Source organism: Rhinolophus hipposideros (genome assembly GCF_964194185.1).
Source record: "Rhinolophus hipposideros genome assembly, chromosome: 7".
NCBI lineage: Eukaryota > Metazoa > Chordata > Mammalia > Chiroptera > Rhinolophidae > Rhinolophus > Rhinolophus hipposideros.
The window spans coordinates 6,696,183-6,720,549 of record NC_138053.1 but is presented as its reverse complement, the minus strand read 5'-3'; the positions used below and the strand labels follow the sequence as shown (position 1 = coordinate 6,720,549).

Genomic DNA, 24,367 nt, shown 5'->3' with positions numbered 1-24,367 from the left:
CCCAGGAGGAGGAGTGTGACTGTCCTTCCTTCTGTCCTTCAGCTTGGCTTCTGTCTTGCTCCCGCCAATGCCTGTGGCTGTCATTCCTCTGTTGGCTGTCTCTGTCTTGAGTCGTTTGTCTGTCTGCCCTGTCTACCAAGTCCCCCGTTCTATGTATGTGTGTGTACTGTGTGTCTCATTCTTGGGACTCCTGCTCTCTGAGCGTCTGTCTGTCTCTGGCCCCCTCACTCTGTGTGTCTCTGACCATCTGAGGATCTCTGTCTTCCTGTGTCGCACTCTCCCTCTGAGTCTGAGTCTCGGTTGATCTCAGGCTCAACCTCTGCCTGTCTCTCTCTGTCCCTCTCTGTGTCTCCGTGTATGCTGTGTGTATGTGTTTCTCTTCCTCATTCTCTCCCTGCCTGCGTATCTCTTTCTCAGTCTCTGGCTCTTTCTCTCTCTGGTTCTCTGTGTCTGGGTAACTGTGGGGTGGGGGGGGGGGGTTTACAGTCTGGGTGTGTATTTCTGTGTTTATGTGTGTTCTTAAGTGTGTGTTTCTGCATGTCTTCCTATCCCCTCGCTGTTTGTGTGACCATGTGAACACCCCCATTTGTTCTCTCTCCCTGTTCCTGTGTGTGTCTTCCTCTCCCTGTGACTCGTGTTTACATATGTGTATTTAATGTGTGTATGTTTGTGTGTCCCTGTCTTTCTGTTCTCTCTGTGCCTATTTGTCTCGTTCTTTCTCTTTCTGCCTCTGTGTGTGTGTGCGCGTGTGTCTCCGCCTATTCACAGCAGAGCCTGTCCGGCAGGGCAGCGGATGTGAGGGAGGATTCAGTGGCTGACAGGAAGCCCGCAGTCTTGCTTGCTGCCCGCCAGTGTTTGCAGCATTGGCGTTAGCTCGGGCAGGTGTGTGGGCTCAGGATGAGGTGGTTGCCGTAAAGAGCCCTCGACTCTCAGGTAAGCCGTCCCCAAGAATGCCTGGAGGCTGGCCCTGGGGCCGAGGTGCTGAGGTGCCCACTCCCTGAGGGTTGGAGTGGCCCCGCTGGCCCAGCAGGAGCACTTGGCCACCCGTTGGGTGGGGTGGGAAGATGTCAGAATGCCTCCTTTGGCCTCAGTCCTGACCTGGCCCTGCGACACTCAGAGGGGCATCCTGTTTCTGGGGCTCTGGCCACTTTCCTGCCCTCACCTTCTCCAGTTCAGCCTGCACAGCCCTGGGAAGCCCCCAGGGTGGTCGTGTAACTTCCAGAGATTGGTGAGGGGCTGGGACAGTGGCTGCCTAGGTCCAGGCCATGAGCCTTGGTTTCTTCATCTGTAAAATGGGACTGTAACATCCCTGCCACTAGGCTGTGGGAGGATGGGTGAGACTCTACAGGCAAGCGTGCCCAGGTCCTGCCCAGGCCAGATGGAAGCAGCTATCCCTGCTGCCCCACCCATTCCCCAGCCTGGCCTGCCAGCCCTCTGCTGGGGCTCAGCGAGGCCCGAGGCCCTGGGGAGATCCTGGTGCCCAGCTCTGTCAACAAGTGGCCCTGGCCTGCACCAGCCCCCGCCTCTGTGCTGGGGCAAGGGCTGCCCTGCCCGCCTGAGCACTGAGAAAGCCTCCATTTAGAAGCCTCTCAGGCCAGCCTTATGTGAAGGCCAAAGTTATTTGGGAAAACAGAACAGACCCCAGAGCACAGCCCAGCATAAGGAGCCTTTCCAAGACGGACCCGGAGCTCTCGCTCCACCCTCACCTCTCAGCCTGACCTGAGGCCCTGGTGGGCCTTTGTTTCCCCCATCTACAGCATGACAAGGGCTGGGAGAGTGGGCAGTATCATCTCCAAGGTCCTTTGGGGCAGGTGGCTCGGACGCTGAGGCCCACTCAACCCAGTATCTAGGGCTTTCCCACAGCCGGCTTGTTGCAAACCTTGCTCATATGAAAACTGCCCACTTCCCCTTGTGCTATTTCGGCCCACAGAGCCACGGGCTGTGGCAGCCTCCCTCCCCACCCCACCCAGCCCTGCCTGGTTTCTTGGGGCCTCCTGAGGCTGCTGGGCCGGCCTGTCCTGCCACCTAGCCTCCTTCCTCTCCCTCTACCCTCAACCTGCCCCATCTGCTCCCAGAACATAAGTGGAAATCAATGTGAGGGGACAGATTTATTCAGTCTGAGGGACAAGGGGCAGCCACAGGAGGTTTCCTCAAATCAGCCTCTTTTGAAAAATATTTCATGATTCTTAAAAATGTAATATAATGGGGTGGCCGGTTAGCTCAGTTGGTTAGAGTGTGGTGCTGAGAACACCAAGGTTACCGGTGCGATCCCCGCATGAGCCACTGTGAGCTGCGGCCTCCTTAAATAGAAAATAAATAAATAAAACAATGCAATATAAGAAAAAGGCAAAAGGGTGTGGCCTTTGGAGGCAGCTTGCCCTGAGTTTAAATCCTGGCTGTGACTTTGGACAGAGTGCTCACCTCTGGGCCTCCCCTGGGAGGAAGGAGTGGTGTTTCCTACGTGATGCTTCATGTGTTTGTGACAACTGACTGAGGGGCTGGGGCAAGGGCCGGTGTCCCCAGCCCAACGCCCTAAAGGGGCAGTGGAGGGAGGCTCAGGCCTATGTGTCTGAGAACCAGGTGGGGAGGGCTCTCCATTGTTCGCTGCAGGGCCCACCAGCCACATCCGGCCCTGACAGGCTCTGGCTGTGCCTGCCCCTTCCATGGGGCCCTTGATGATGGCCAGTCTTGGAGGTCACAGCCAACCGTACCCTGCCCTGCACTAGCACCTTACATGCGTCATCTCAATGCCAGACCTCATGTGACAAACCCACGGGTAGAGTGTCATTATTTCCTCCATTGAACAAAGGGGCAACCAAAGGCCCATGAGGCTGGGATTCACTTTTCATTCCTAAGCAGAATTTTTGTTCTCATGCTCCCATCCCCACCCTCCCCCAGAGCCAGGTGGGTGGAGATGGACCAGGGCTGAGAGCATCCCCGAATATACTGCTCACCCCAGGAAGCAGGAGGGCTCTCTGGTGGCCAGGGTCCTGTAGCATGGAGGGCCGCCCTTCCCCAAAGGTTAGCAGGTCAGGTCTCAGCCTCAAATGCCAGGCCAAGTGTGAACTTGGTCCAAGGTTCTTAAGCAGCCCCTGGAGTTGCTGGGGGTAGACTTGGGTCCCAGCTCTCAGGGAGCATGTCTGCAACCCACCCTGAGTGTCTGTGCCCAAATGTCCTTTGAGGGCAGAAAGATAGTTGCTGTCCTAAGCAAAATCCAAAGTTGTCAAGGGTTAGGAGGCTGAGGAAGCTCTTCCAATCAGCCAGCCAGAAATAAGGCCCTCATCAGATTTCAGGGCTTCAGGAAGCACCGGCTTCAGGAAGCCCCGGCCGTGAGCCAGGCTGGACATGACTGATCCCCATTTTATAGATGAGAAAACTGAGGCCAAGAGATGCTGAGGCACAGGCAGGATTTGGCCCCAGGAGTCCTTCCTCTGAGGCAGGTGCTCCCAGCTTCACACAGCCTGAGATAGACTTGGGCCGTGGCTGGAGGTTCTAGAGGGAGTGTGCCCTGGGGTGGCCACAGGACAGGCTGGGTGCGGGGACAGTGCCCAGGCTCTGAGAGGAGGCTCATCCCCCCTCAGACAACATCCTGGGTGACGCGGGTCAATCTTTCTCTTGACATGGAAGCTGCCCAGTCATGAGGTTCGGGAATTCTTGTGTTCCCTCTGACTCACTTGGTGTTTTAGGGAAGGAGAGGTGGCTTTTCTGTGACAGGTCCCTGACTGAGGCTTCATGCTGCACGGAGATCCCTTGTCAACTTTGCCACAGGGATTCAGGAAGCTTGGAGAGGTGAGGGGACAGCCAGGTGCACACGGGCCTCGAGCATGTGAAGCAGGAGATGGGCAGTACAAAATCCGGCTGCTCCCCAAGACTCACCCTCCCCAGCTATAAAGTGGGGAGAAGCCCTTCTCCCAGGTTCTCAATGCAAGACGCACAGATGTGCGCAGAGTGGACATTCAATGGTGGGGTCTCCATGTGCTCTCCTGGGGTACGTCCCCTTGTAATATCCCTGCTGTCTGGCGATTTGTGGGGGGGGGGCTGAGTCTCTTTATTATAATAATTGCAACAATTCTCATTGGAAGCCCCCTTGAGAGGACCTGTTCTTGCATTCACCAGGCCCTGGTGCATGGCCGTAATCACCAAAGCCTGACAATTACAGTGGCCCCAAACCTGGGACTGGCCACTGACTAAGAGCCGGGAATTCGGGACCTCTTCGCCCTGCACCGCTGTCCTCCAGCCCCACCCTCCCAGCACATCCCACCAGCAGCCACCCCACCGTGGGCAGCACATAGGTCCCTCTATCCTGAGCACACTTCTTCCATGCTGTCAGGCCCATCTCCTCCAAGAAGGCTTCCCTGATCTCCCTCCTCTCAGCTTCCAGGACAAGAGGGAGCAGTGTGCACAGGTGTTTAAGGAAAGGAAATCCCACTTCAAACTTACCCAGAAGGCCATGCTAGAGGCTCTAGAGGCTTCCATACAGGAGGGTCCATGGACTCCTGGCTTGGGGAGAAAAGATGGATTCACAGGAGGCGATGCAGTGAGCAGAGCCAGAGTTGGGGTCTGGAGGCTGGAACTTGAATTCTGTCTTTCCACTTAGCAACTGTGGGAGCTCTGGCCTCAGTTTCTTTATCTGTGAAATGGAGCAAGCCTCTCCCTGAAAAGGCAGTTGTGTAGATTAAGCGAGGGTATATGTAGGAGTGTGCACATGCACCTAATATCTGGTGAGTCCCCAGAACCTTCCAGCACTTCAAGGGTTGATACTGGCCCCCGGGAGCCAGAGGGTTAGGTCTGGGGTCAGATGAAGAAATAGGTCTGGGCCGAGCCTGGTCCTCCAACAGGGTGGAAAGGGCACTCCCACAGCCTAGACTCAGTGTGAGGCTGTCAGGGGACAGTGGGGGTCAGAAACCTGAGAGTGGGGGTTGGGTGGGATCCTGGAGGGGTGGCCCTGCAGACCCCCCACCCTGGCTCATGGGGCGGCCCACGTTGTAACATTGCAGGAAGAGTGGCCAGGAGCAGACATGAATACAGAGACAGAGCTGCTATGGCTGGGGGCAGCCCTGCTGCTGCTGCTGGGGGCGGTGGCCAGCCTGTGTGTGCGCTGCTCCCACACAGGTAAAGGCGGGACTATGGGGGGGTCATGGGTGCGGTGGTGGAGAATACGGGGTACCCAGAGACCTTTGCAGGCCCAGACCTGGCTGTGGTTGGTGGGGCAGTCAGATAAGCTGCATAAGGCAGGGGTGACACCCCCTTGGGGTGGCTCACTATGGGGCTTTGGTTTTGCTGGGTCGGGCTGTATATCTGTGGCAGAGGGTGGCTCTGGACAAGCTGGGCTGGCTGGGCGTCCACTTTTCTACATCCGCTCTCCTAAATAAATGGTGAGAAACACCCTGTGAGTGTCCGGTAGCCCACAGTGTTGGCAGCTCGGCCCCCATGGCCTGTCTGACGCCTGAACAGGGCACAGGGCACAGGATGAGAGGGGCCTTGGATCTGTTCCCACCCTGGTCCGGGACGCTTGCTAACCCGGTGCTGTTCTTGCAGGTGCAAAGCAGTCTGAGAAAATCTACGAGCAGAGGAATCTGTGAGTGCCTCCGTGCTCCCAGCCCAGCGTCTCTGTGTGCCTTTGGGTTCTGAGCAGTCAGGAGGCCGGGGGGGGGGGGGGCACTCAGGGACTGTCCACGTCCTGCCCCAGCCTGGCGAGCAAGACCTTCAGGAGAAAGGGATGCCACTCTCCAGCTGCCCAGGAGTACCTCCAGGGATGTGCGTGACCCCAGCCCCGTGCAGCCTGCTAAACTGGTGGGGGGCATTGACAGAGGAGTCCCGCCCGCCCAGTGTAGTGCGGAGGGGGCAGAGACCGGGCACATAGCAAACTGCCAGCTGTGTCTGAATCTCCCCTGGAAAATGCTGAAAGAACTCAGGGGAGGATGTGGCATGTCCCTTGGGGGATTAGGGAGGCGTGACAGAGGAGGTGGGAAGGATTTTAAGAAAGAGAGAGGCAAAAGGGGACATTCCAGAGACAGACAGACAGACAGTGTGGGCAGTCGCTGACAAAGGACCGGGTGGACTCTGTCTTCAGGGATGAGGGAGAAGGTACAGCCTGCCTTGAGAGTGATGAGCTAGATAAAAGCCTTGACTGTGGGAAAAGGCCTTGCCCTTTGTCCTAAGGGCCAAGGGGGCCACAGAGGCTTCTGTGCAGCAGGGAGGTGAGGTAGAGATGAGCTGGGGGTCAGTGATCCAGGCAGAGGGCAGAACCGGGCGGAAGGAGCTCCAGGCACTTCGAGGACAGGTGGGCCACTGTGTGAGCCAGGGAGGGACAGCGGGCTGGACGCTGCAGACCTGGGGGTGTCCCAAGAGCAGCCCCAGGCGGTGGGCAGCGGCCACTGGTGTCATTACATGGCCGATGGAGGCCCTGCCGGCCCTCTGAGGCCCGCGTGTGCACATGTGCACAGGCCTGCATGCCCACGCACACCCACATGCTCCCTGCACACTTGCTCATGCGTGTACTTCTCACACACGCAGCACTTGTGTGCATGCTCGGGTGGCCACTCATACAAACGTGCACACACACACCCTTTTTCATTTCCTTTTGCAACTGAAAAACCACAATGAGATTTGAAAATAGAATTTTCCCATCCAGGCACCCCAGGGGCCTGGGCTGAATTTTTCCAGGCTTTTATTTTTGGCCCCTTGGCCCTCTAGGTCACAGACCACAACCTCCACCCGGGTGGGCTGGGCTCCCCTGGTGCCTCCCACACCCCTCCCCCAAGGCGGCCTCCTCCGTATTCCCCTCTCCCCTCCCTGATTGACTTTAGAGCTGCAGAGACACCTGCTCAAGTAGAGGATGGCAGGAGGTGGGCCGGGCTCTCCCACCTCATTTGGGCTCAGTCCTCAGCCTGTGCCCAGCTCCTGCGTCACTTCCTCTGGGAAGTCATGCCTTACTCTCTCCTATGGATTTAAAGTCTCCTCCCTAAGTCAGGTCACTCTGACCCCCAGTATCCAGGAGTGCCGCCCATATTAATCCAGGGGTGGAGCCCAAAGTGCTTTAAGGATTAACTAGTCTGCTGCACCAGCCTTAGTGGTACTTTTATTCTCAAGGGTACTTTATGGTCCAATCTGGCAGCAAGGGCTCCAGCCCTCACTTCCGCGTTTCAGGTGGAAGAGAGAATGAAGGAGGACAAAAAGGCTGTGCCCCAGTAGTCAGTGACTCCTTTAAGGAGCTTTCCTGAAAGTCCCAACAATCTTGGCTTGCATATCATTGACTACAGCTTAATCACGTGGCCACACGTAGGTGCAAGGGAGTGTTTCAAAGGAAGAAAGGGACACTGGGTGATGGCTACATACCTGGCTGTGTCTGCTAAGCCTTGACGTTGTCCAACAGTTACTTGGGAGTAATGGTGTGTTTGAGGGGTGCGCTCTCCTAGAAATGTTAAATACTCCTGGGGTGGTAGGTGGCGGCAGCCTCTTTGTCTCTCCTGGTTGAAATCATGGCTGGGTCCCTGAGCAGTCGCCCCAAACATCGTGCCTCAGAATGTCAGGGCTGCCTCCCCAGCCCCGCCCACAGACCCTCCTGACCATTTCTGAGGTTCCTGGGGAAGCTGCGTCAGGGGATGGGTCTCTGGCCGCTGGCGCAAGCCCAGGGCCATGTGAGAAAGGTGGGTACCCAGTGGGTGCGGGTCAGTCCAGAGAATGAGGGCATCAGGGAGCAGGGCTCTGGATCTGAGGCCTGGAGGCAGCCGCTCATCCTCACGCTTCCCTGGGGTGCCACTCCTCTCCGTCTGTCCATCTCTCCTGTCTCTCTGTCCTTTGGGCTGTGGGAAGCCAGGCCTTAGCTCAGCACAGTCCCATGTGTTTCCAGGCAAGAGAATCAACAGAACTTCGCAGTGGCCCGGACTTATTCCTGTGAGTCACCGAGAAGAAGGGTCTAGGGGCTGGGCTCGGGGTTAGGGGTTTCACATCAAAGTCCCTCTGTTCCGATTGCCCTGAGGCTGTGGCGATAGCTGATCTGGCTGGGTAAGGGGGTGAGTGGGGGGATGAGGGACTGCACTGGCACATGGCCCGGGGGACCCAGCAAACACCCCCTTGTCCTTCGCAGTGGCTGGGCAGGCCTGGCCAGGGGCCCCAATGGACACAGCTTCTGACATGGAGCCAGCGAGGTAGGATGAGCCCCCTGTCCTGGGCCCAGAAGGGTCACAGCAGCACAGGAAACAATGAGAAGGTCCCTGGGGCCCCACCTGGCTGAGCCCAGGCCAAGACCTCACTCCTTCCTTGGATCTCTGAGCCCCAGTGCTAGATTTCGAAGACCCCACCAGGGGGCTGTGGACTTCGAACCCCCAGACACCCCAGGGCCCCTCTCCCTACCTCCACCTCAGCTCTTACCTTCCCTGTCTCCTGCAGGAAGGATAAGCTACTGCAGTTCTCCCCCAGCCTCGAGGGTGAGTGACCCTCGGACACGGGTGGGGCAGGGGTGAGTGGGACTGAGACAGGTGCATACCTGGTGGGAGAGGTGCTGTGCAGGGCAATGCTGGTGGGGGGAGTGCAGGCCTGACAGCCAGGCGGCTGCCGAGGAGGCACAGGGCGGAACAGGAGCCAGGCTGGGGGCCTGAGGGAATTGGCGAGTGGGGGCGGGGATAGAAAGCAGGGGCAGACCTGTGAAGGTAGGAAATCCCTGGCCTTGTTTCCAGATTCTGCGTCCCCCAGGTACCAGAACTTCAGCAAAGGTAGGTGGGCAGTGGGGACGTGCAGGCTGTGGTGGGGGCCCGCCTGGAGCCCAGGCCTAATTGTTCCTCCTCCTGCAGGAAGCAGACACGGATCAGATGCGGCCTACATGTGAGTGACTTCTCGTGGCCTGGCACCTCGTCCCCACGCCTGCCCACCCCGCCCACCCCGCCCACCCCTGCCCGGAGCTGCCTTGTTTATGAAGGCCTCCTGACCTAGGACCTGCCAGCCCAGGCCCAGGCCCACGCAGGCCTCAGTAGCATTGTTTCCCCTTAAGTGGCCATGGCTTTGTGGGGACAGAGACAGGGCCATGGCCCTACTCTGGGGAGGGGCTGTCTTGGGGGACTCATCCTGCATCAGCCAGTCAGAGACAAGTTACAGGGGCATCTGGAACGCGAGAGACGGAGGGCTCTCAGATGTCTCATCTTACAGATGGGCCAACTAAAACCCAGGGCGGGTGGGAACTTGTCTAGGGTCACGTAGCCAGGTGGCTGCAGCCAGATTGATACCCCCAAAGCCCCAGGGAGGCTCAGGGTGTCCAGGGAGGGGGGATGGAGGGATTGGGGGAGACCCTGGCTGAGCCCCCTGGGGGAGCGATGACTGGAGCAGCTCTGACCTCACTGCCCCACCCACCATGGAGCCCCCACCCTGAACACAGGCCCGCCCAGAAATTGGTGCTATGTCTGTGTTTTCTTGCCAGAGATCCCATCGCCGTGGACTATTGCAACTGGGGGCTGGTCCAGAAGTCCCAGGAAGGTGAGGCGGAGGGAAAGGAGGGGAGCAGGGATGAGCGGCACTGGAGCTCAGCTTCAGAAGCCACACTTGTCGGGCCAGAAGCGGTGAGGAGGAGACGGGTCTCAAATATTGGATGGATGGCATGGGGGAGATGAGGGAGCTGGCAGGAGCCCAGGTGCAAAGAAGGGAAGAGATGTAAGGGAGTTGGGAGGGGTGAGCCACAGGGGTGAGGAAAGGAGAGGGAGTTGGGGGCAGGGATGAGGGGAGGCTGGGCCCCTTGGATTCCTGGCCCCGCTCAGGGCTGGACACATACAGGACCTGGGAGGAAGGCCCTGGGTGGGGCAGCCTTGCTGATGGACTCTGAGCCTTGCAGACTCAGGATGCTGGAACCCTAGGCCCTTAACACCTTTGCTTTACAGAAAGAGAAACCGAGGACCAAGGGTGGGCAATGCCTGCTGAGAGGTGCACAGGCCTGGTTTCCTGCCTGGGCCATGCTTGGGGCGGGGGTGGGGGTGGTGGTGGTTGAAGCACCGTGGTGGGCAGGGAGCAGTCTGATCCTTCACCCCTGCCACTTCCAAATTGGGGTGGGGCCTTCATTTTTCAGAGCCCCTTTGACACAGGTGGACGCTGGGTGGGGAGGCGGTTAGAGCTCATCCCCCCTTCCCTGTTGGGGGAGGGGAGTGACACTGGGGTGCCAGGCTCTGATATGCCACACACAGCGTGGGCCCTTGGGCAAAGACTCCCAACCCACCCAGCCCTACCTGAAGGGTCCTGCCTCCGGATAAGCTTCGGCCTGGTTCCTGTCGCTCCTAGGCCCCCAGGGGCTCTCCCTGCCCTTACTGCCAGCTAGAGGTGGGCCTGTCTCCCTCCCTCCAACTATCCATCCTGCACCTGAATGCAGACCCCTTAACCTCCCCTCCCCAGTGCATTCAGGGGGTGACCTTGGAGGACAGAGAAGGTGCCCAGGGTGGTGTCTGATGGAGCCAGGCCAGCGCCCATTAAGAATGTTCAAGGCCCTGGGGGACCGAGGGATGAGAGTTTGGCAGGACAGATCATCTGCCCACGAGGGAGGGAGAGAAAAAGAGAGGGAGGACAGGAGGAAGAGCCAAGCTTGATGGACAGGACCCACTGCATCCTAGCCCTCTCCCCTCCCCCAGCAGACGACGACGATACTAATTCCTATGAAAACGTGCTCATCTGCAAGCAGGAGTCGCCCGGGTCAGGTGAGGCTGCCAACCAGGGACTGGTGAGATCTGAAGTCCCCATGGTGATGCCCCATGGCAAAGGCATCACCTGCCTTCAAGCCGGAAAGTTCGCTCTCTCTCGTTCCTTTGGGTCAAGTATGACCTCGTATCCAGGGACAAACCCCATTATCCTGGGCCTCAGTGGGAAAGCACTAGGGGGATTCCTTCCTCCCCTGAAGGGCTGCCCAGCAGAATGCCTCCCTGGAGAAGCCCAGGGCCCCTCGCTGGCCTGACGACAAGCTGCGGTGGCTGTGCCCCCTGCAGCCACTCTCCCGGTGCTCTCCCTGCAGGCGATGAGGGATCTGAGGATTATCAGAATTCGGCTTCCATCCAGCAGTGGCGAGAATCCAGGAGGGTCGTGGGTATGTGGCCAGAGAACAGGGACGTCACAGCTGCAGAGGGGCCTGGCCTGTTCCTGGGGGGCAGGGAGTTTGGGGGTCTGGCCTGGGAGGGCCAGGCAGCTGACTCCACAGTGAAGCCGGAGCTGTGCTAGGATGTCCCTCAGCGGCCTTGACCTTCTGAGGTCGGGTCTTGCTGGGCAGGCTGCGCATCCAGTTGTGGGGATGGAGTCGCCTGCTCTGCTCCTGGGTGGGACAAATCTCTGGCAAATCCCAGGGCCAGGACAAACACACCATCCAGCACAGACTTTCTTTCCTTCAGGCTGTTTTGTGGCATCTGGGAGTTGGAGCCCAGGGTGGGCGCTTTGGCGGGGGGAGCAGGGCTGGGTGTGTCCGTGTCAACCGTCTGACCGTATGCCTGCTGGTCCGCAGAGCGAGTCCAGAGAGAAGCACCTTCCTCCCCAGCAGGAAGCCCAGATGAGGATGATGACGGGGAGCCTGATTACGTGAACGGAGAAGTGGCAGCCACAGAAGCCTAGGGCAGACATGGGAGAAGGTACAGCTGCCTCGGTGCAGGGTGGGGGGGTAGCTTCACTCGCCCGAGGGACCGTATTCCCAAGGAGAGGACGGGCACTTGGGCCGGAGCAACCATGGTGGGGGCCAAGGGTCAGCACCTATGGGTGCTGAAATGGGGGGCTCCACAGGGTGCTGCACCTCCCACGCTGTCCCTGCCACCCCGCCCCAACTCCCACAGCAGGCTTGGCGAGGTGACAGGTTTGCAGCAGGCACAAGTCTCAGGCTGTGGGGGTGTCAGGCAGGGCAGGCTGCTGAGTCTTGGGGTGAAGGGTGGGTCTCTGCAACCTCAGGGGAGTGACTTACCTTCCTGGGACCTATTTTCTCATTTGTAAAATGGAGCTAATGGGATCTGTGGCTTTAACAAGTCACCGCGCATAAAGCATGAGCCCCGTAGGACTTGGCCAGTGTTGGCCTCAGGGACAGGGGACAGGACTGGGAGATGATGGTGCTGATGACAACAGTGGCTTAACCGTGTGAAGCAGCCACCGCACCGGCCAGCATGGTGCCATGAGCTCTCACACACCATCTCTTGTCACCCCAAAGGCACAGAGCACTAAGCCACCAGCCCGAAGTCACACTCAGCGTGAGTGGAGCAGGGGACAGGCTCAGCCACTGTGTGGGCAAGCTCGCTCCCAGGGCCCCCCTCTCTGGGGCACGGGCAGTCCTCTCAGCGGGGGGTGGGCCTGGCCACTCAGGAGCCAACCACAGAAGTTTGAGCCCAAGGTGCAGACTCCCCACCATTCATTCGTTCACCCACTATTTACTGGCATCTGCGAGGGGCAAATCCTGCCTCCAGTGCTGGGGACACCGTAACAAACACAATACACAAAACACCGAACATTCTGGTGGGAGAGATACAACAGATACCCGAGAGAAGAGATAGAACAGAGGAAATTACAGCATGTTAGGTGGCGATAAGTCCTGTGGAGACAAACAGGACAGGAAGAGGCAGGAAGTAACGTGGTGCTGGTGTGTTAAGTACGGAGGCCAGGGAAGGCTTTGGAGCCGCTCCCCACCCTGTGGGAACCACAGAGGGACCAGCGTGCCCAGAGGCTCCCACAGTGGGGTGGGAGGTGATGGGAGGAGTGGGAGAGAAGCAGAAAGGAGGTGCAGGCCACATATGCAGGGCCAGCATGGGGTGGGGGGGATTTCTGAGATGGGGGGGCTGGGCATGGGAAGGTTTGAAACAGAAGGATGACGTGGTTTCTAAAGGACCACGGACTACTGAGTAGAGAAATGAATACAGTCAGCCGGCCATATCCGTAGGTTTTTGCATCTGTGGATTCAACCAACCTAGGATGAAACATTTTTGGAAAAAAATCTCAGAAAGTTCTAAAAAACAAAACTTGAATTTGCCACATGCCAAGCATTACACTGAATCCACACAAATGAAGTGCTACGTAGGGGTGCCTTGCTGTAGCCTCTCTGTAAATATGGGTGATACGCACACACTGCACCTTTTGACCTAAGGGATTCAGCATCTGCTGGAGTTTGGGTATCTCTGTGCATGTGCGTGTGGGGGGGGGGGTCCTGGAACCAATGCCCCGAGAATACCAAGGCACGACCGTACAGGGGGACAGCAGTGGGAGCAGGGAGGCCAGTAAGTGGAGGCCGAGGCAGGAGGTGGGCGCGGGAGGTAGTGTTGTGGAGTCTGTAGGCCTCAGACGCACTGGGTGTGGGTGCGAGGAGAGCTGGAGAGGACCGCAGGTTTTTGCCTGAGCAATGACAGGGTGTCTCTTTTGGCCACTGGGTTTTGTGGGCAAGGCCAGTTTATTTCTGGGACGTTCAATTGGAGAGGACGTGCAGGGGGAGTAGGAAACGGGCCGTTCGGGATCTACGCCTAAAGTCAGAGAAGTCGGGCTGCAGACTGAAGGCAGGTTGGAAGCACCTGGGCCTCGGCAGCTCCCAGGAGCAGTTAGGATTTCAAACGCAACGTGGAAGCTCCTGGAAGAAAACAGCTGCAGCTGCTTGACAGGCGGGCTGTCTCCCCAGCCCAGCTGTGGGAGGGCCCCCGCGCTGCCATAGCTGTGGCCCCCCCTTACCAAGCCAGCTGAGGGAACAAAGTGCTAGCCGAAGCAAACCTTTTCCTTTTAGCCAACGCTTTTTGTCGTCACTGAACAGAGCCAAGGAACACCAAGCTCACTGGACAATTGACTGCCTCCCAACAGTCACTTCTTCAGAGCTGCTGGACTCCTGGGGCCCGCCTCCGTTTCTACTCGGTGCGCCAACATGTCCCAAGGACCAGCCCTCAGGCCGTGGGGGATCCAGCCTGGGAAAGGGCACTCACGTGGAATCAGCTTCCCTGGGGCAGGACAGGAGCCTGGTGCCAAGGGCAGCTCAGCTCCTGCCATGATTAGCTGCCCAGCACTCGGCCAGTTGCACCCCTATCCCCACATCTAAAACATTGAGCAACACTGCTGTTCATCTTATTTCCTTTGGATTTGGACCCCAAATTGCTTACTAATGTTAGTTGCTGGGATATTTTTTGTGATCGATAAACTTGTACAGTTAATTTATATAGGTGAAGCCATATTTAATACTCTACATTCCACGGTAGAGACTATCTTGTCTCTTACAAGCATTATATGTACTTAATTTCAGCAGTTAGGGGGAGCCCTGGAGCTCCTTTCTTTGGGTCTCTTCACTGAGGAACACTTGTCTTCATGCCCCTTCAGTGGGCACGTCTGCTTGGACAGTGGCAGTTCTGCGGAAGGGGCAGGAGGGTGGGGCAGTGGTGCCCTCCTCTGCTCCAGGGCTGGCGGTGGCTCAGCTATTGGAGAGCATGACTATCTCAGGGGAAGGGCAGGGGCCCAATGGGACCTTGACTCAGAAAAGCCAGTCAGAGTAACAAAATGCCTTCGCCAATCAAAATGTCTCAATAAAAATTTTAGTTTAAGAGCAGCAATTCTCCAGTGTCTGCTTTCCCTGCTTGGTGTAAAACCTTCTAGTTTCATAGAAAGGGACCCTGAGGCCTGGACAGAGCGAGAACTGGGGACAGGACCTGGGTCCCCAAGTCCAGCCCTCTTTCCAGGATGCTGCACCATTCACTTTCCATGAGAAGTTAACGCCAAGTTAGGAAATGAAAAGAAAAACATCTAGAACACAACTGCTGACCACTTGTCACTTCACACCCTCAAGTCCTGACCTCACAAGCTCAGAGAAGACAGCTTAGCTCTGAGCAGGAGTGTGGCAAGGCTGCGAGGTGGCTCTAGCTCGTCACCCACAAACCAGGCACAACCATTTCTTTCTCTCACAGGGGTCCCAAGGCTCCTGATAAGAAAATAAGATTGAGAAAGTATGTGTATTTTGTAAACCGTCACCTTGCTGTTTTTGAGGACCTTAATTGTATTACTCGCCTCTTAATTGATACCCAAACAGAATCAATAATCTCGCAGCCTTTTATGTCCCTACCCAACAATGTGGTGTGGGCCAGTGACAAGCAGCCTGGGAGGGACGGGCCTTCCTCTCCCTGCTTCCTCCTGCTCTGGAGGTTCAGGCTGGAGTAGCAGAGCCAGTGAACAGTCGAGCTTGGAAGGGGAGAGAAAAGCACCCGGGCCACCGCCCAGCTGCTCTACACTATGTACAGCAGGCGCATGTGGCCACACCGCGGTGGCCCTGCGTCTGGGAGCCCACAGTGCAGGAAGGGCCAGCATGTCACACAAGTATGTTTCCAATCAAAGCTTTTCACATGAGACCACTAATCACAGAAGCTGAGTCACCCCCAGCCCCTCCTCAGAAACTCCCTCTAAAGTGATGTCTGCGATTTGCTTCAGGACAATCCCAGAGTGGGGTGACATGGGGGGAATACAGAGGAAACAACACTGGCCACATGCTGGTGAAGTGTCACGATGGATAATGAATATGTGAAGGTTCACTGTATCATTCTCTTTTACGTACAAATATTTTTCATAATTTAAAAAAATGGAAAAGATAGTATCTTGCAAAAAACAAAACCCCCCAATTCTACAAGTTAAGATAAAATTCACTGGGAATCTCTAAAGCAACACGCACTGCACAGAAAAGGCGAGTGGGCAGGCGTTTCCTATGTGCCTGAATTGCATCATTTTCCGGTGGTTCCTGTAAGTCCTTTCTGAAGGGCTCATGACCACGGGCTGTTCTGAGTTTTTCTAAATAGTCAGTAAATTACAACAAACCCTGCCCTCACCCCACAGAGCCGCCCTCCAGACCTCTAGAAAAACGGAGACTAACTTGTCCAGTCTGTTACCTGACTCACGTTTTCTACTTGCAGGAGGTGAGGGGCACGCACAGGACAGAAAGCTGGCTCTCCTTGCGTAAAGTGTTGCCACATTATGGCCGACAAAATTGTATGGTTTTATTAGCTCAAATGCTCACACACGCCCACACTGGGTGCCCTGCCTGGGAGGTTCTCTGGGGCCCTCCCCACATCAACACATCCCTCATTCTAGAGCTGAGTGCAGATGCTCGTGGAGAAGTGTGGAAGCATCGGGAAGGCCTCCCACGGTGTGTCAGAGGAAGGCACGTTCCAGGGCCAGGCTGGGCAGCATATCCTCCCAAAGCAGAAGGCTGTGACGCCTGTCTTTCCGGTGTTCTTGTAACCCAGTCAATGAGTTCGCCACTCTAACTGGCCACCGGGGCCATTGTCTTCTGACACAGCCTGGCCAGGAGCCCTGCCATCTGCAGAAGGGAGTTCACACCTTCTGCTATTTTCATATGAGTATATCCAATTTCCTGAAAAACAAATGAAAGTTAAGTCTGGTTAATAAATGAGGGAGGAGTTTATTTTTTTTAATAATTTACTCAGAATTGTTGCAATGAACTCAAACTCCAACTAGAAAATGAACTCTTAAGTTGTCATTGACTATGTTTAACTAAATATCACTTTATTTCCTAAAAGGGTGTTGATATTTCCGTGCAAGATACTGTTAAGGAAAAGAAAAGCCAGGCTTAGAGAAAATATTAAAATATTTATAAGACACATGCCTGATAAAAGACTTGCATCCAGAATATATAAGGAATTCTCAGAACTCAGTATTAAGAAAACAACTCAATTAAAAACTGGTAGATTTGAGCAAATGCTTCATCAAAGAAGATTCTAGATGGCAAATAAGCACATGAAAAAGTGCTTGACCTCATTAGTTACTGGGAAATGCAAATTAAAGCCACAAGCCATCTCTACTCGTCTATGAGAATGGCTTTAAAACCCCACCTGAGCATTTCGAGTGCTGGCTGGGTGTGAACCAGCCGAAGCCCTCACACACTGCTGGTGGCACACACAACACTATGGCCACCTTGGGAAATACTGTGGGTTTCTTACAAAGTTAAACTTACACTTACCCTATGAGCCAGCAATCTCACCTCCTGGGAATTTACCCAAAGGAAACAAAAGTTTAGGTTCACATTCACACTCATTCATGTACACAAATGTTTATAGTTATAGTGGCTTTATTCAGTCACCGAAACCCAAAAGTCCTTCAACTGTGAACACACACACGGCTACGTCCATACAATGGAACACCATCCAGCAATAAAAAGGAACGACCCACTGACGCGCAACAACAAAATGCATTAAACTACGTGAAAAAAGCCAGACTCAAAAGGCTCCTCTTCTGCTTGATTCCATGTATACGACATTCTGGAAAATTCCGTCCCCCAAAAAGAAAGTAGACCAGTGGTTGCCAGATGCTAGAGGGAGGAGAGGACTACAAAGGAGCACAGGAATTTGGTGGGGGGATTAGTCATGTGTACACGAATCATTTTGTCAGCAGAATACACCTAAGAGGCTAAAGTTACTGTGTAAATTACATCTTAATTAACCTGACCTTAAAGATGAACAAACAAATCCCCAGTGAAGAGAGTCACCCTAAGGAACTAAGGTCACTCACTAGCAGAATCGGCTTAAACAAACTGCTATCCCCCAGGACAGGCAGCCACCCTCACTGAGTGTCCTCCCGGTGCCAGGCCATGAGCAAAACAGAGAAAACTGCAGTGTGGCCCACGTTCTTAGGGAGACAGGCATTGCCATACTCTCACTGACCTTAATAAACTCCAGTTTCAAATATTCTGCCATTTGGAAGGTTTTACACACTCGAAAAACGTTGCCAATGATGTCTTCCGGTGAGTAGCCGAGATGCCACAGGTGAGCGAGGATCTAGATGAAAGAAGGTGCAGTGAGGCTGCTGCTCTCTGTAGATGACAGGGACACTCAGGGGACACGAGGCGACAGCCGCAGCAGCCCTGGGCCCGTCACACTGCTGGGAGGACAGGTCACCCAGAAAACCCCAGTGATTCTGAGGATTAGCTGAATGCCACGGAGCCGCTGGGGGAGCCACGGGCTTTAGATCATGTGGGGTAACTTAGTTGATTTTCCCAGCAGGCAGAGAACATACTGCCAATGGTTTAAAATGCATTGCAATGTCTACTACTGTAGCCACGGCTCTTAAACCTTATTAACCATCCCAGCATGCCCCGGAGCGGAAGCAGAAGCTGTCTGCTGCGCTTCCCCGAGCTGCCAGTGCTGACCATCGCTGCAGGAGCAGCCCTGGACAGACGCGCACTGGGACGGAGGCGACAGCTGTCATCGGGGCCTCAACCCCCCCCCCCATCTGCACTGCAGGTGCCTTCGCTTTGGCATCTCGGGGCGAATTCAGGGGGCAGGAAGCGGTGTGCATAAACCTGAAGACTTCCTTCAGCTTCTCGGTAACCCCATCCTGTGCCTGGGCTCTGCCTCCGTCTCCCTGCCTTACACTCCAGTTTCACATTAGGTCCAGCCTTGCCCTGAGCTCAGCCAGCTACTAGTCTAATTTAGTGGGAAGGAAACCTGCTGGGATCAGACCAATGGCCTTAAATCACACCACTGCCACCCATGGGACTGGAGGGTGGCTTGAACCCCAATGCCCACTGGAACCTGCTCACAGGACCAGGCTCTATGACCAGGCCAGAAACCCCTGGTCCCCCCCTCTCTTGGATGACCCATGACTGCTGGGTCCCAAGATGCCCATTCCCGTGTTCTTTGGGAGGACGGAGGGGAAATCTCCCCTCAACTGGGAGGGAAATGGCTTCATGCCAAGTAAGGAGTTGGGCTGGTCTTTCCTCATGTCTTAGGTGAACGAATTCCTCTTGGAGCATAGAAAAACTGAATTATAGTAGAATTCCAATTCTACTACTTTTAAACAGTGTGATTTAGCCTCTCTCGGTCACAGTACCCACTTTAAGAATTAAGGGGAGCAATGCATGTAAGCCCCTCGCACAGGGAGCCCCCTCGGGTGGCCCTGCCTAGGAGCTGGAAGTGAAGGTCCCCGCAGAGGGGGCGGGGGCAGACCTTGTAGGCTTCGTCGATATTGGCCTTCACACAGTGCTGGATCATCTCCTTCACCAGCAGGGGGTGGGGCTCGTCGCAGACCTGACCAAAGGGAAAGGCAGGTGTCAGGGGCGAGGGGACCATCTGAGGAGGGGCCCTGACACGCCAACTGCTAGGCCATCCACATAAGCAGCCTCTCAGCTGGCCTTTCTCATTGCCCCAGGCTGGGGAAGTCCCTCTCACCAGCACACAAGTCACCAGACAGGAAGAGCATGACGTTGACAGGACCCACTGCAGTGAGGGAGGCTTCTGACGCCAGGTCACAGACTCTCAAGCACAAGGGCCAACGAGCACTCTCGCCCGGCGGCAGCTCTAAAGCCATCAGTCACGTCTTGGATCCCTTGGACTTGCCCGGCACCACTCAGTGCCCACTTCAGACGGGAGGTCTTTGTGGCTAGTCTCCCACCAGAATGGGCATCGGCTCTCCCCAGACAGGGCCCCCACCTCAGCATGACCGGCTGGGTGGGGATGCAACTGTCCCCGAGCACAAAGGCGACCTCCTGCAGCCCCGACTGGCCTGAGCCCACCCTCTAGTGCGGATCGACACTTAACCGAAATGAAAGTCTTCTGATGTCTCCAGATAGCACCTAAGCCTGCCGTGGCCTTCTTTTCCCAGTTCAATTGACTTCCCTCAGAAGGCCTGGTTTTCAGAGCCCTCTGGAAAGGCTGTGCTCCAGGATGAGACGAGACCTTCGCTGGCACTAGGTGACTAAGGAAGTTCCTCTCAGTGACCTTGAAAACACATCACTGCCAAGGTCTACGCAGAGGCTGTAAGCAGTTTTCTGTACACGCAAACTTGGTAAGAAAGAGCTACAGACTGAATGGACAGCCGTACCCAATTTCTATCCCCAAATAAGGGGAAAATCAGACACAGAGTTGTCAGGACGTGGTAGCCAGTTTTAAAAAGTATTCCCCCAAACAAAAATCCTTTTGCCAATGTGGGAGAGTGAGAATCTTTTCCCACGGCTTGGCTTTAAAGAGATTCGCCCCACCCTCCAGGCGAGGAGTTGCCAGCCGGGGTGGGAGCCAGAGCCTGCGAGGATAAAGCAGGGAAAGCGCTGTGCTCCCTCCTGGTTCGAGGCTGGATGACCTTGGGCAGACCCCCGAGCCTGTATCCTCCACACAAAATGCCGATGAGAACATCTGTGTGCAGGGCCGTCGTGAGATCGGGGACGCAGGGAAAGCAGCCAGCATTGGGCCTGAGGCAGCAACGCGGTCCTCCCACTTACCACACGGGTGGCACCCCAACGTCCTGCCCAGCCCTCCAGTGTAGGGAACAAAGTGGGCAAATGGGAGCAGGGCACCCACCACCCAGCGAGGTCGAGGCCCAGCAGTGGCGGCAGCCTGTGTGTCCCCTTCCGTCCAGCACTGCCACCCCCACCCCCGGGTCCCAAATAATGCTGCTTTTGTAGGCTGTGATGCCCAAGCCAGGTTTGTACCTTGAACACATTCTCACTGTTAATAAAGCCGAATCCCGAGAAAGTAGACTGCAAGTTGTTCAGTGCCTGTCAAGGAACAAAAACACACGCAGGGTGAGTTTCCTTCCCGGCCCTCCCCAGTCCCTCAGCTGAGCACCCTCCCCGCAGGCAGGGAGCACAGGGTCCCAGCAGTGCGGTGGGGTCCACGCTCACCACTCGGCCTATGCTCGCTGTGCGCAGCAGTCGCTCCCCCTTCCCCCGAGGGGGTCCGCGCCTGAGACCGCACACACCTGCCTCATGTCTCCCTGGGCAGTGAAGATGATGGCTTCCAGACCATCGTCAGTGTACTGCACCTTCTCCTTGTCGATCACACTCATTAACCTTGCAAGGATCTGAGCGTCGGTCAGCTTGGTGTAGCGGAGAACGGCGCAGCGGGACTGGATGGGCTCTGACAGAAACAGGAAGAGGGTGAGGCGCCGCTGGCCAAGGGTGGCGTCGCTCCGCTGGTTTAGTTCCTCGGCAGCAGCTGCACAACCTGCATGGCCCAGTCACGCCAGCACCACTCACTACCCAGCAAATGCTCCGAGTGCCTAAGGAATCAGGGCTAAATTTCAAAATGCCAACCAATAAGCCACACGAGAGGCCTCAGCCGGCACTGCCCGGGCGGACCGTGGCGGCCACAGCTTCCTAAGGGTCAGCTCCTCCAGGAAAGAGACCCCCACATGCCACAGCCCGGAGGTGAGGCACTGCTGGCCCAGGTGGACTCCAGATCTCCGTGTGCTGGATGTTGGGGCCCGTCTGGGCAGGTCGCGAGCCAGCCAGTCGGGTGAGCATGAGACACCTGTGTGGTTTATTTCAAGCTGCACAGGACACTCTGACCGCAGCCGGCGCTGACAACCGTTAGCCATACGAATGCAGAACTCTGGAAGCTGTCCTTCACCTTCGGTGCAGACCACGACAGTAGCGTCTCTGTGCTCCCCAAGCCCCAATGTGCTCTCTCTCCTTGATTCATCCCCCATCTGGTGCCACACTGGCCTTCCACAAAATGTTTGGATCTGCTACCTCTTCCTGCCAAGGCAAACCTTTCCATAGCCTAACGTTACACTACAGTCTACCTCTGAGCCTCGTAGGTTACATCTTCTGCACACCTCACCCGTTTCTGCTCTAACCCCACAGCGGGTACCTTGTCCCTACAGGAACAGACTTTGCCTCTCCTGGAGGTCTGGCTCTTCCCATTCAGGATGTCCTTGCCCCAGTTTCTTCCCATTTAAATCAAAACCATCACGGAAAGCTCCTCTCACACCCCTCCTCACGGAGCCGGCCCAGATCTTCCCAGACTGGTGCGCCCTCCCCTCCTGTGTTCACACACACTGTCAAGGAACACGTTCCCGTTAGCTTATTTGCATTAAAGAAACCAGTTACCGCCCCAGGTGTTGGAGATGCAGAGGGTGAATATTGTGATGAGGTGCTGGCTCCTCAGAGCTTAAGTTCATCAGGACAGAGGGACATAAACAGGAAAGTTACAACACACCAGGACAGGGCCGTGGCAGAGGCTGCTAGAACACCTCTGGGAGCCCAGGCCAGAGAACCATCAGCTCAGCCTGGAGGAGGGGAGCTTCACGGTAGAGGTGAGTTCTGAGCAGAGTCTTTAGGGAGGAGCTGGAAAAGCAGAAGGAACAGCACATTCAGAGGAGAGAGTGCGGAAAGGGCCTAGGGGCCTTGGGGACCGTGACATGCTGAGGCTGCGGCGCATGAGTAACAGATGAGGGTGGGGGGGCGGCTCTACGGGCAACGGGGTCCTGTGTGCAGCCTGCGGGTGGGGGGCGGCTCTGCGGGCAACAGGGCCCTGTGTGCAGCCCACGGGTCGGGGGGTGGCTCTGCGGGCAACGGGGTCCTCTGTGCAGCCTGCGGGTGGGGGGATGGCTCTGCGGGCAACGGGGTCCTCTGTGCAGCCTGCGGGTGGCGGGGGGTATGGCTCTGTGGGCAATGGGAGACCCCTAGAGAGGTAAGCTGGGTAATGGCGAGGTCAGGCGTGTGCTGAGATGACCCTGGCAGCCAGCTGGTGACTAGGGTGCAAAAGTGTACCGGTGACAGGGAGAAACAGTGAGGCAAAGAGGGCTGTGGGTTCAAGACACTGGAGAAGTGGGATGACCTTGGATTGGATTTTGGTGAGGGGCTGGCTGTGGTGGTGAGGAGCCAAACGACAACTGGGATGGCTCAGGGCGTGCTGGTTCTAGAGCCCCTCTCCTAGCCTTGCGCGAACTCCTGGAGGCCAGGGACCCTCTCCTAGCCGTGCGCGAGCTCCTGGAGGCCAGGGACCCTCTCCTAGCCGTGCGTGAACTCCTGGAGGCCAGGGACCCTCTCCTAGCCGTGCGTGAACTCCTGGAGGCCAGGGACCCTCTCCTAGCCGTGCGTGAGCTCCTGGAGGCCAGGGACCCTCTCCTAGCCGTGCGTGAACTCCTGGAGGCCAGGGACCCTCTCCTAGCCGTGCGCGAGCTCCTGGAGGCCAGGGACCCTCTCCTAGCCGTGCGTGAATTCCTGGAGGCCAGGGACCCTCTCCTAGCCGTGCGTGAGCTCCTGGAGGCCAGGGACCCTCTCCTAGCCGTGGGCGAGCTCCTGGAGGTCAGGAACCCTCTCCTAGCCGTGCGTGAATTCCTGGAGGCCAGGGACCCTCTCCTAGCCGTGCGCGAGCTCCTGGAGGTCAGGAACCCTCTCCTAGCCGTGCGTGAATTCCTGGAGGCCAGGGACCCTCTCCTAGCCGTGCGTGAGCTCCTGGAGGCCAGGGACCCTCTCCTAGCCGTGGGCGAGCTCCTGGAGGTCAGGAACCCTCTCCTAGCCGTGCGTGAATTCCTGGAGGCCAGGGACCCTCTCCTAGCCGTGGGCGAGCTCCTGGAGGCCAGGGACCCTCTCCTAGCCGTGGGCGAGCTCCTGGAGGCCAGGAACCCTCTCCTAGCCGTGCGTGAGCTCCTGGAGGCCAGGGACCCTCTCCTAGCCGTGGGCGAGCTCCTGGAGGCCAGGGACCCTCTCCTAGCCGTGGGCGAGCTCCTGGAGGCCAGGAACCCTCTCCTAGCCGTGCGTGAGCTCCTGGAGGCCAGGGACCCTCTCCTAGCCGTGGGCGAGCTCCTGGAGGGCAGGGACCCTCTCCTAGCCGTGCGCGAACTCCTGGAGGGCAGGGACCCTCTCCTAGCCGTGCGTGAACTCCTGGAGGCCAGGGACCCTCTCCTAGCCGTGCGCGAACTCCTGGAGGCCAGGGACCCTCTCCTAGCCGTGGGCGAGCTCCTGGAGGCCAGGAACCCTCTCCTAGCCGTGCGTGAACTCCAGGAGGCCAGGGACCCTCTCCTAGCCGTGCGTGAACTCCAGGAGGCCAGGGACCCTCTCCTAGCCGTGCGTGAACTCCTGGAGGCCAGGGACCCTCTCCTAGCCGTGCGTGAACTCCTGGAGGCCAGGGACCCTCTCCTAGCCGTGCGTGAGCTCCTGGAGGCCAGGGACCCTCTCCTAGCCGTGCGTGAGCTCCTGGAGGCCAGGGACCCTCTCCTAGCCGTGCGCGAACTCCTGGAGGGCAGGGACCCTCTCCTAGCCGTGGGCGAGCTCCTGGAGGCCAGGAACCCTCTCCTAGCCGTGCGTGAGCTCCTGGAGGCCAGGGACCCTCTCCTAGCCGTGGGCGAGCTCCTGGAGGGCAGGGACCCTCTCCTAGCCGTGCGCGAACTCCTGGAGGGCAGGGACCCTCTCCTAGCCGTGCGTGAACTCCTGGAGGCCAGGGACCCTCTCCTAGCCGTGCGTGAACTCCTGGAGGCCAGGGACCCTCTCCTAGCCGTGGGCGAGCTCCTGGAGGCCAGGAACCCTCTCCTAGCCGTGCGTGAACTCCAGGAGGCCAGGGACCCTCTCCTAGCCGTGCGTGAACTCCAGGAGGCCAGGGACCCTCTCCTAGCCGTGCGTGAACTCCTGGAGGCCAGGGACCCTCTCCTAGCCGTGCGTGAACTCCTGGAGGCCAGGGACCCTCTCCTA

The 24,367-nt window shown here is 57.1% G+C and overlaps 2 protein-coding genes across 7 annotated transcripts in view; one reads left to right on the top strand and one right to left on the bottom strand.

Annotated features, from left to right (window-relative positions):
- Positions 1-482: 482 nt before the first annotated feature.
- Positions 483-14,505, top strand: LAT2 (linker for activation of T cells family member 2). Of its 4 annotated transcripts, none has more exons than XM_081054032.1 (13): positions 483-933; positions 4,998-5,112; positions 5,539-5,578; positions 7,853-7,896; positions 8,090-8,150; positions 8,392-8,429; positions 8,679-8,714; positions 8,793-8,823; positions 9,413-9,468; positions 10,605-10,670; positions 10,982-11,053; positions 11,462-11,585; positions 13,727-14,505. In XM_081054032.1, the coding sequence occupies exons 2-12, from the start codon at positions 5,019-5,021 to the stop codon at positions 11,566-11,568; spliced, it is 645 nt and encodes a 214-aa protein (XP_080910158.1). In that variant the 5' UTR covers positions 483-933; positions 4,998-5,018; the 3' UTR covers positions 11,569-11,585; positions 13,727-14,505. The 4 variants fall into 4 exon arrangements, with proteins under 4 accessions (XP_080910158.1, XP_080910160.1, XP_080910161.1 ...); XM_081054034.1 differs by having other exon boundaries at positions 765-933; positions 10,608-10,670; XM_081054035.1 differs by having other exon boundaries at positions 801-933; positions 10,608-10,670; positions 13,700-14,505.
- RFC2 (replication factor C subunit 2) overlaps positions 14,462-24,367 on the bottom strand; it is a 23,062-nt gene continuing 13,156 nt past the window's right edge. Inside the window, exons 7-11 of one of the 3 annotated variants that reach the window (XM_081054025.1) lie at positions 20,653-20,810; positions 20,384-20,449; positions 18,906-18,986; positions 17,622-17,735; positions 14,462-16,315 (exon numbers count right to left, since the gene is read on the bottom strand). In XM_081054025.1, coding sequence (XP_080910151.1) covers positions 16,205-16,315; positions 17,622-17,735; positions 18,906-18,986; positions 20,384-20,449; positions 20,653-20,810 — 530 coding nt within the window. In that variant the 3' untranslated portion in view covers positions 14,462-16,204. Of the gene's footprint in view, positions 16,316-16,345; positions 17,287-17,621; positions 17,736-18,905; positions 18,987-20,383; positions 20,450-20,652; positions 20,811-24,367 lie in introns of those variants that run through there. The other 2 variants (XM_081054026.1, XM_081054024.1) reach the window with 2 other exon arrangements.

Excerpts from the sequence above, each read along its gene's own strand:
- LAT2 (XM_081054032.1), top strand. The coding sequence starts at position 5,019 with ATGAATACAGAGACAGAGCTGCTATGGCTGGGGGCAGCCCTGCTGCTG. Across the intron at positions 8,430-8,678 it reads GTTCTCCCCCAGCCTCGAGG|ATTCTGCGTCCCCCAGGTAC; the intron begins GTGAGTGACCCT and ends CCTTGTTTCCAG. Across the intron at positions 8,715-8,792 it reads GTACCAGAACTTCAGCAAAG|GAAGCAGACACGGATCAGAT; the intron begins GTAGGTGGGCAG and ends CTCCTCCTGCAG.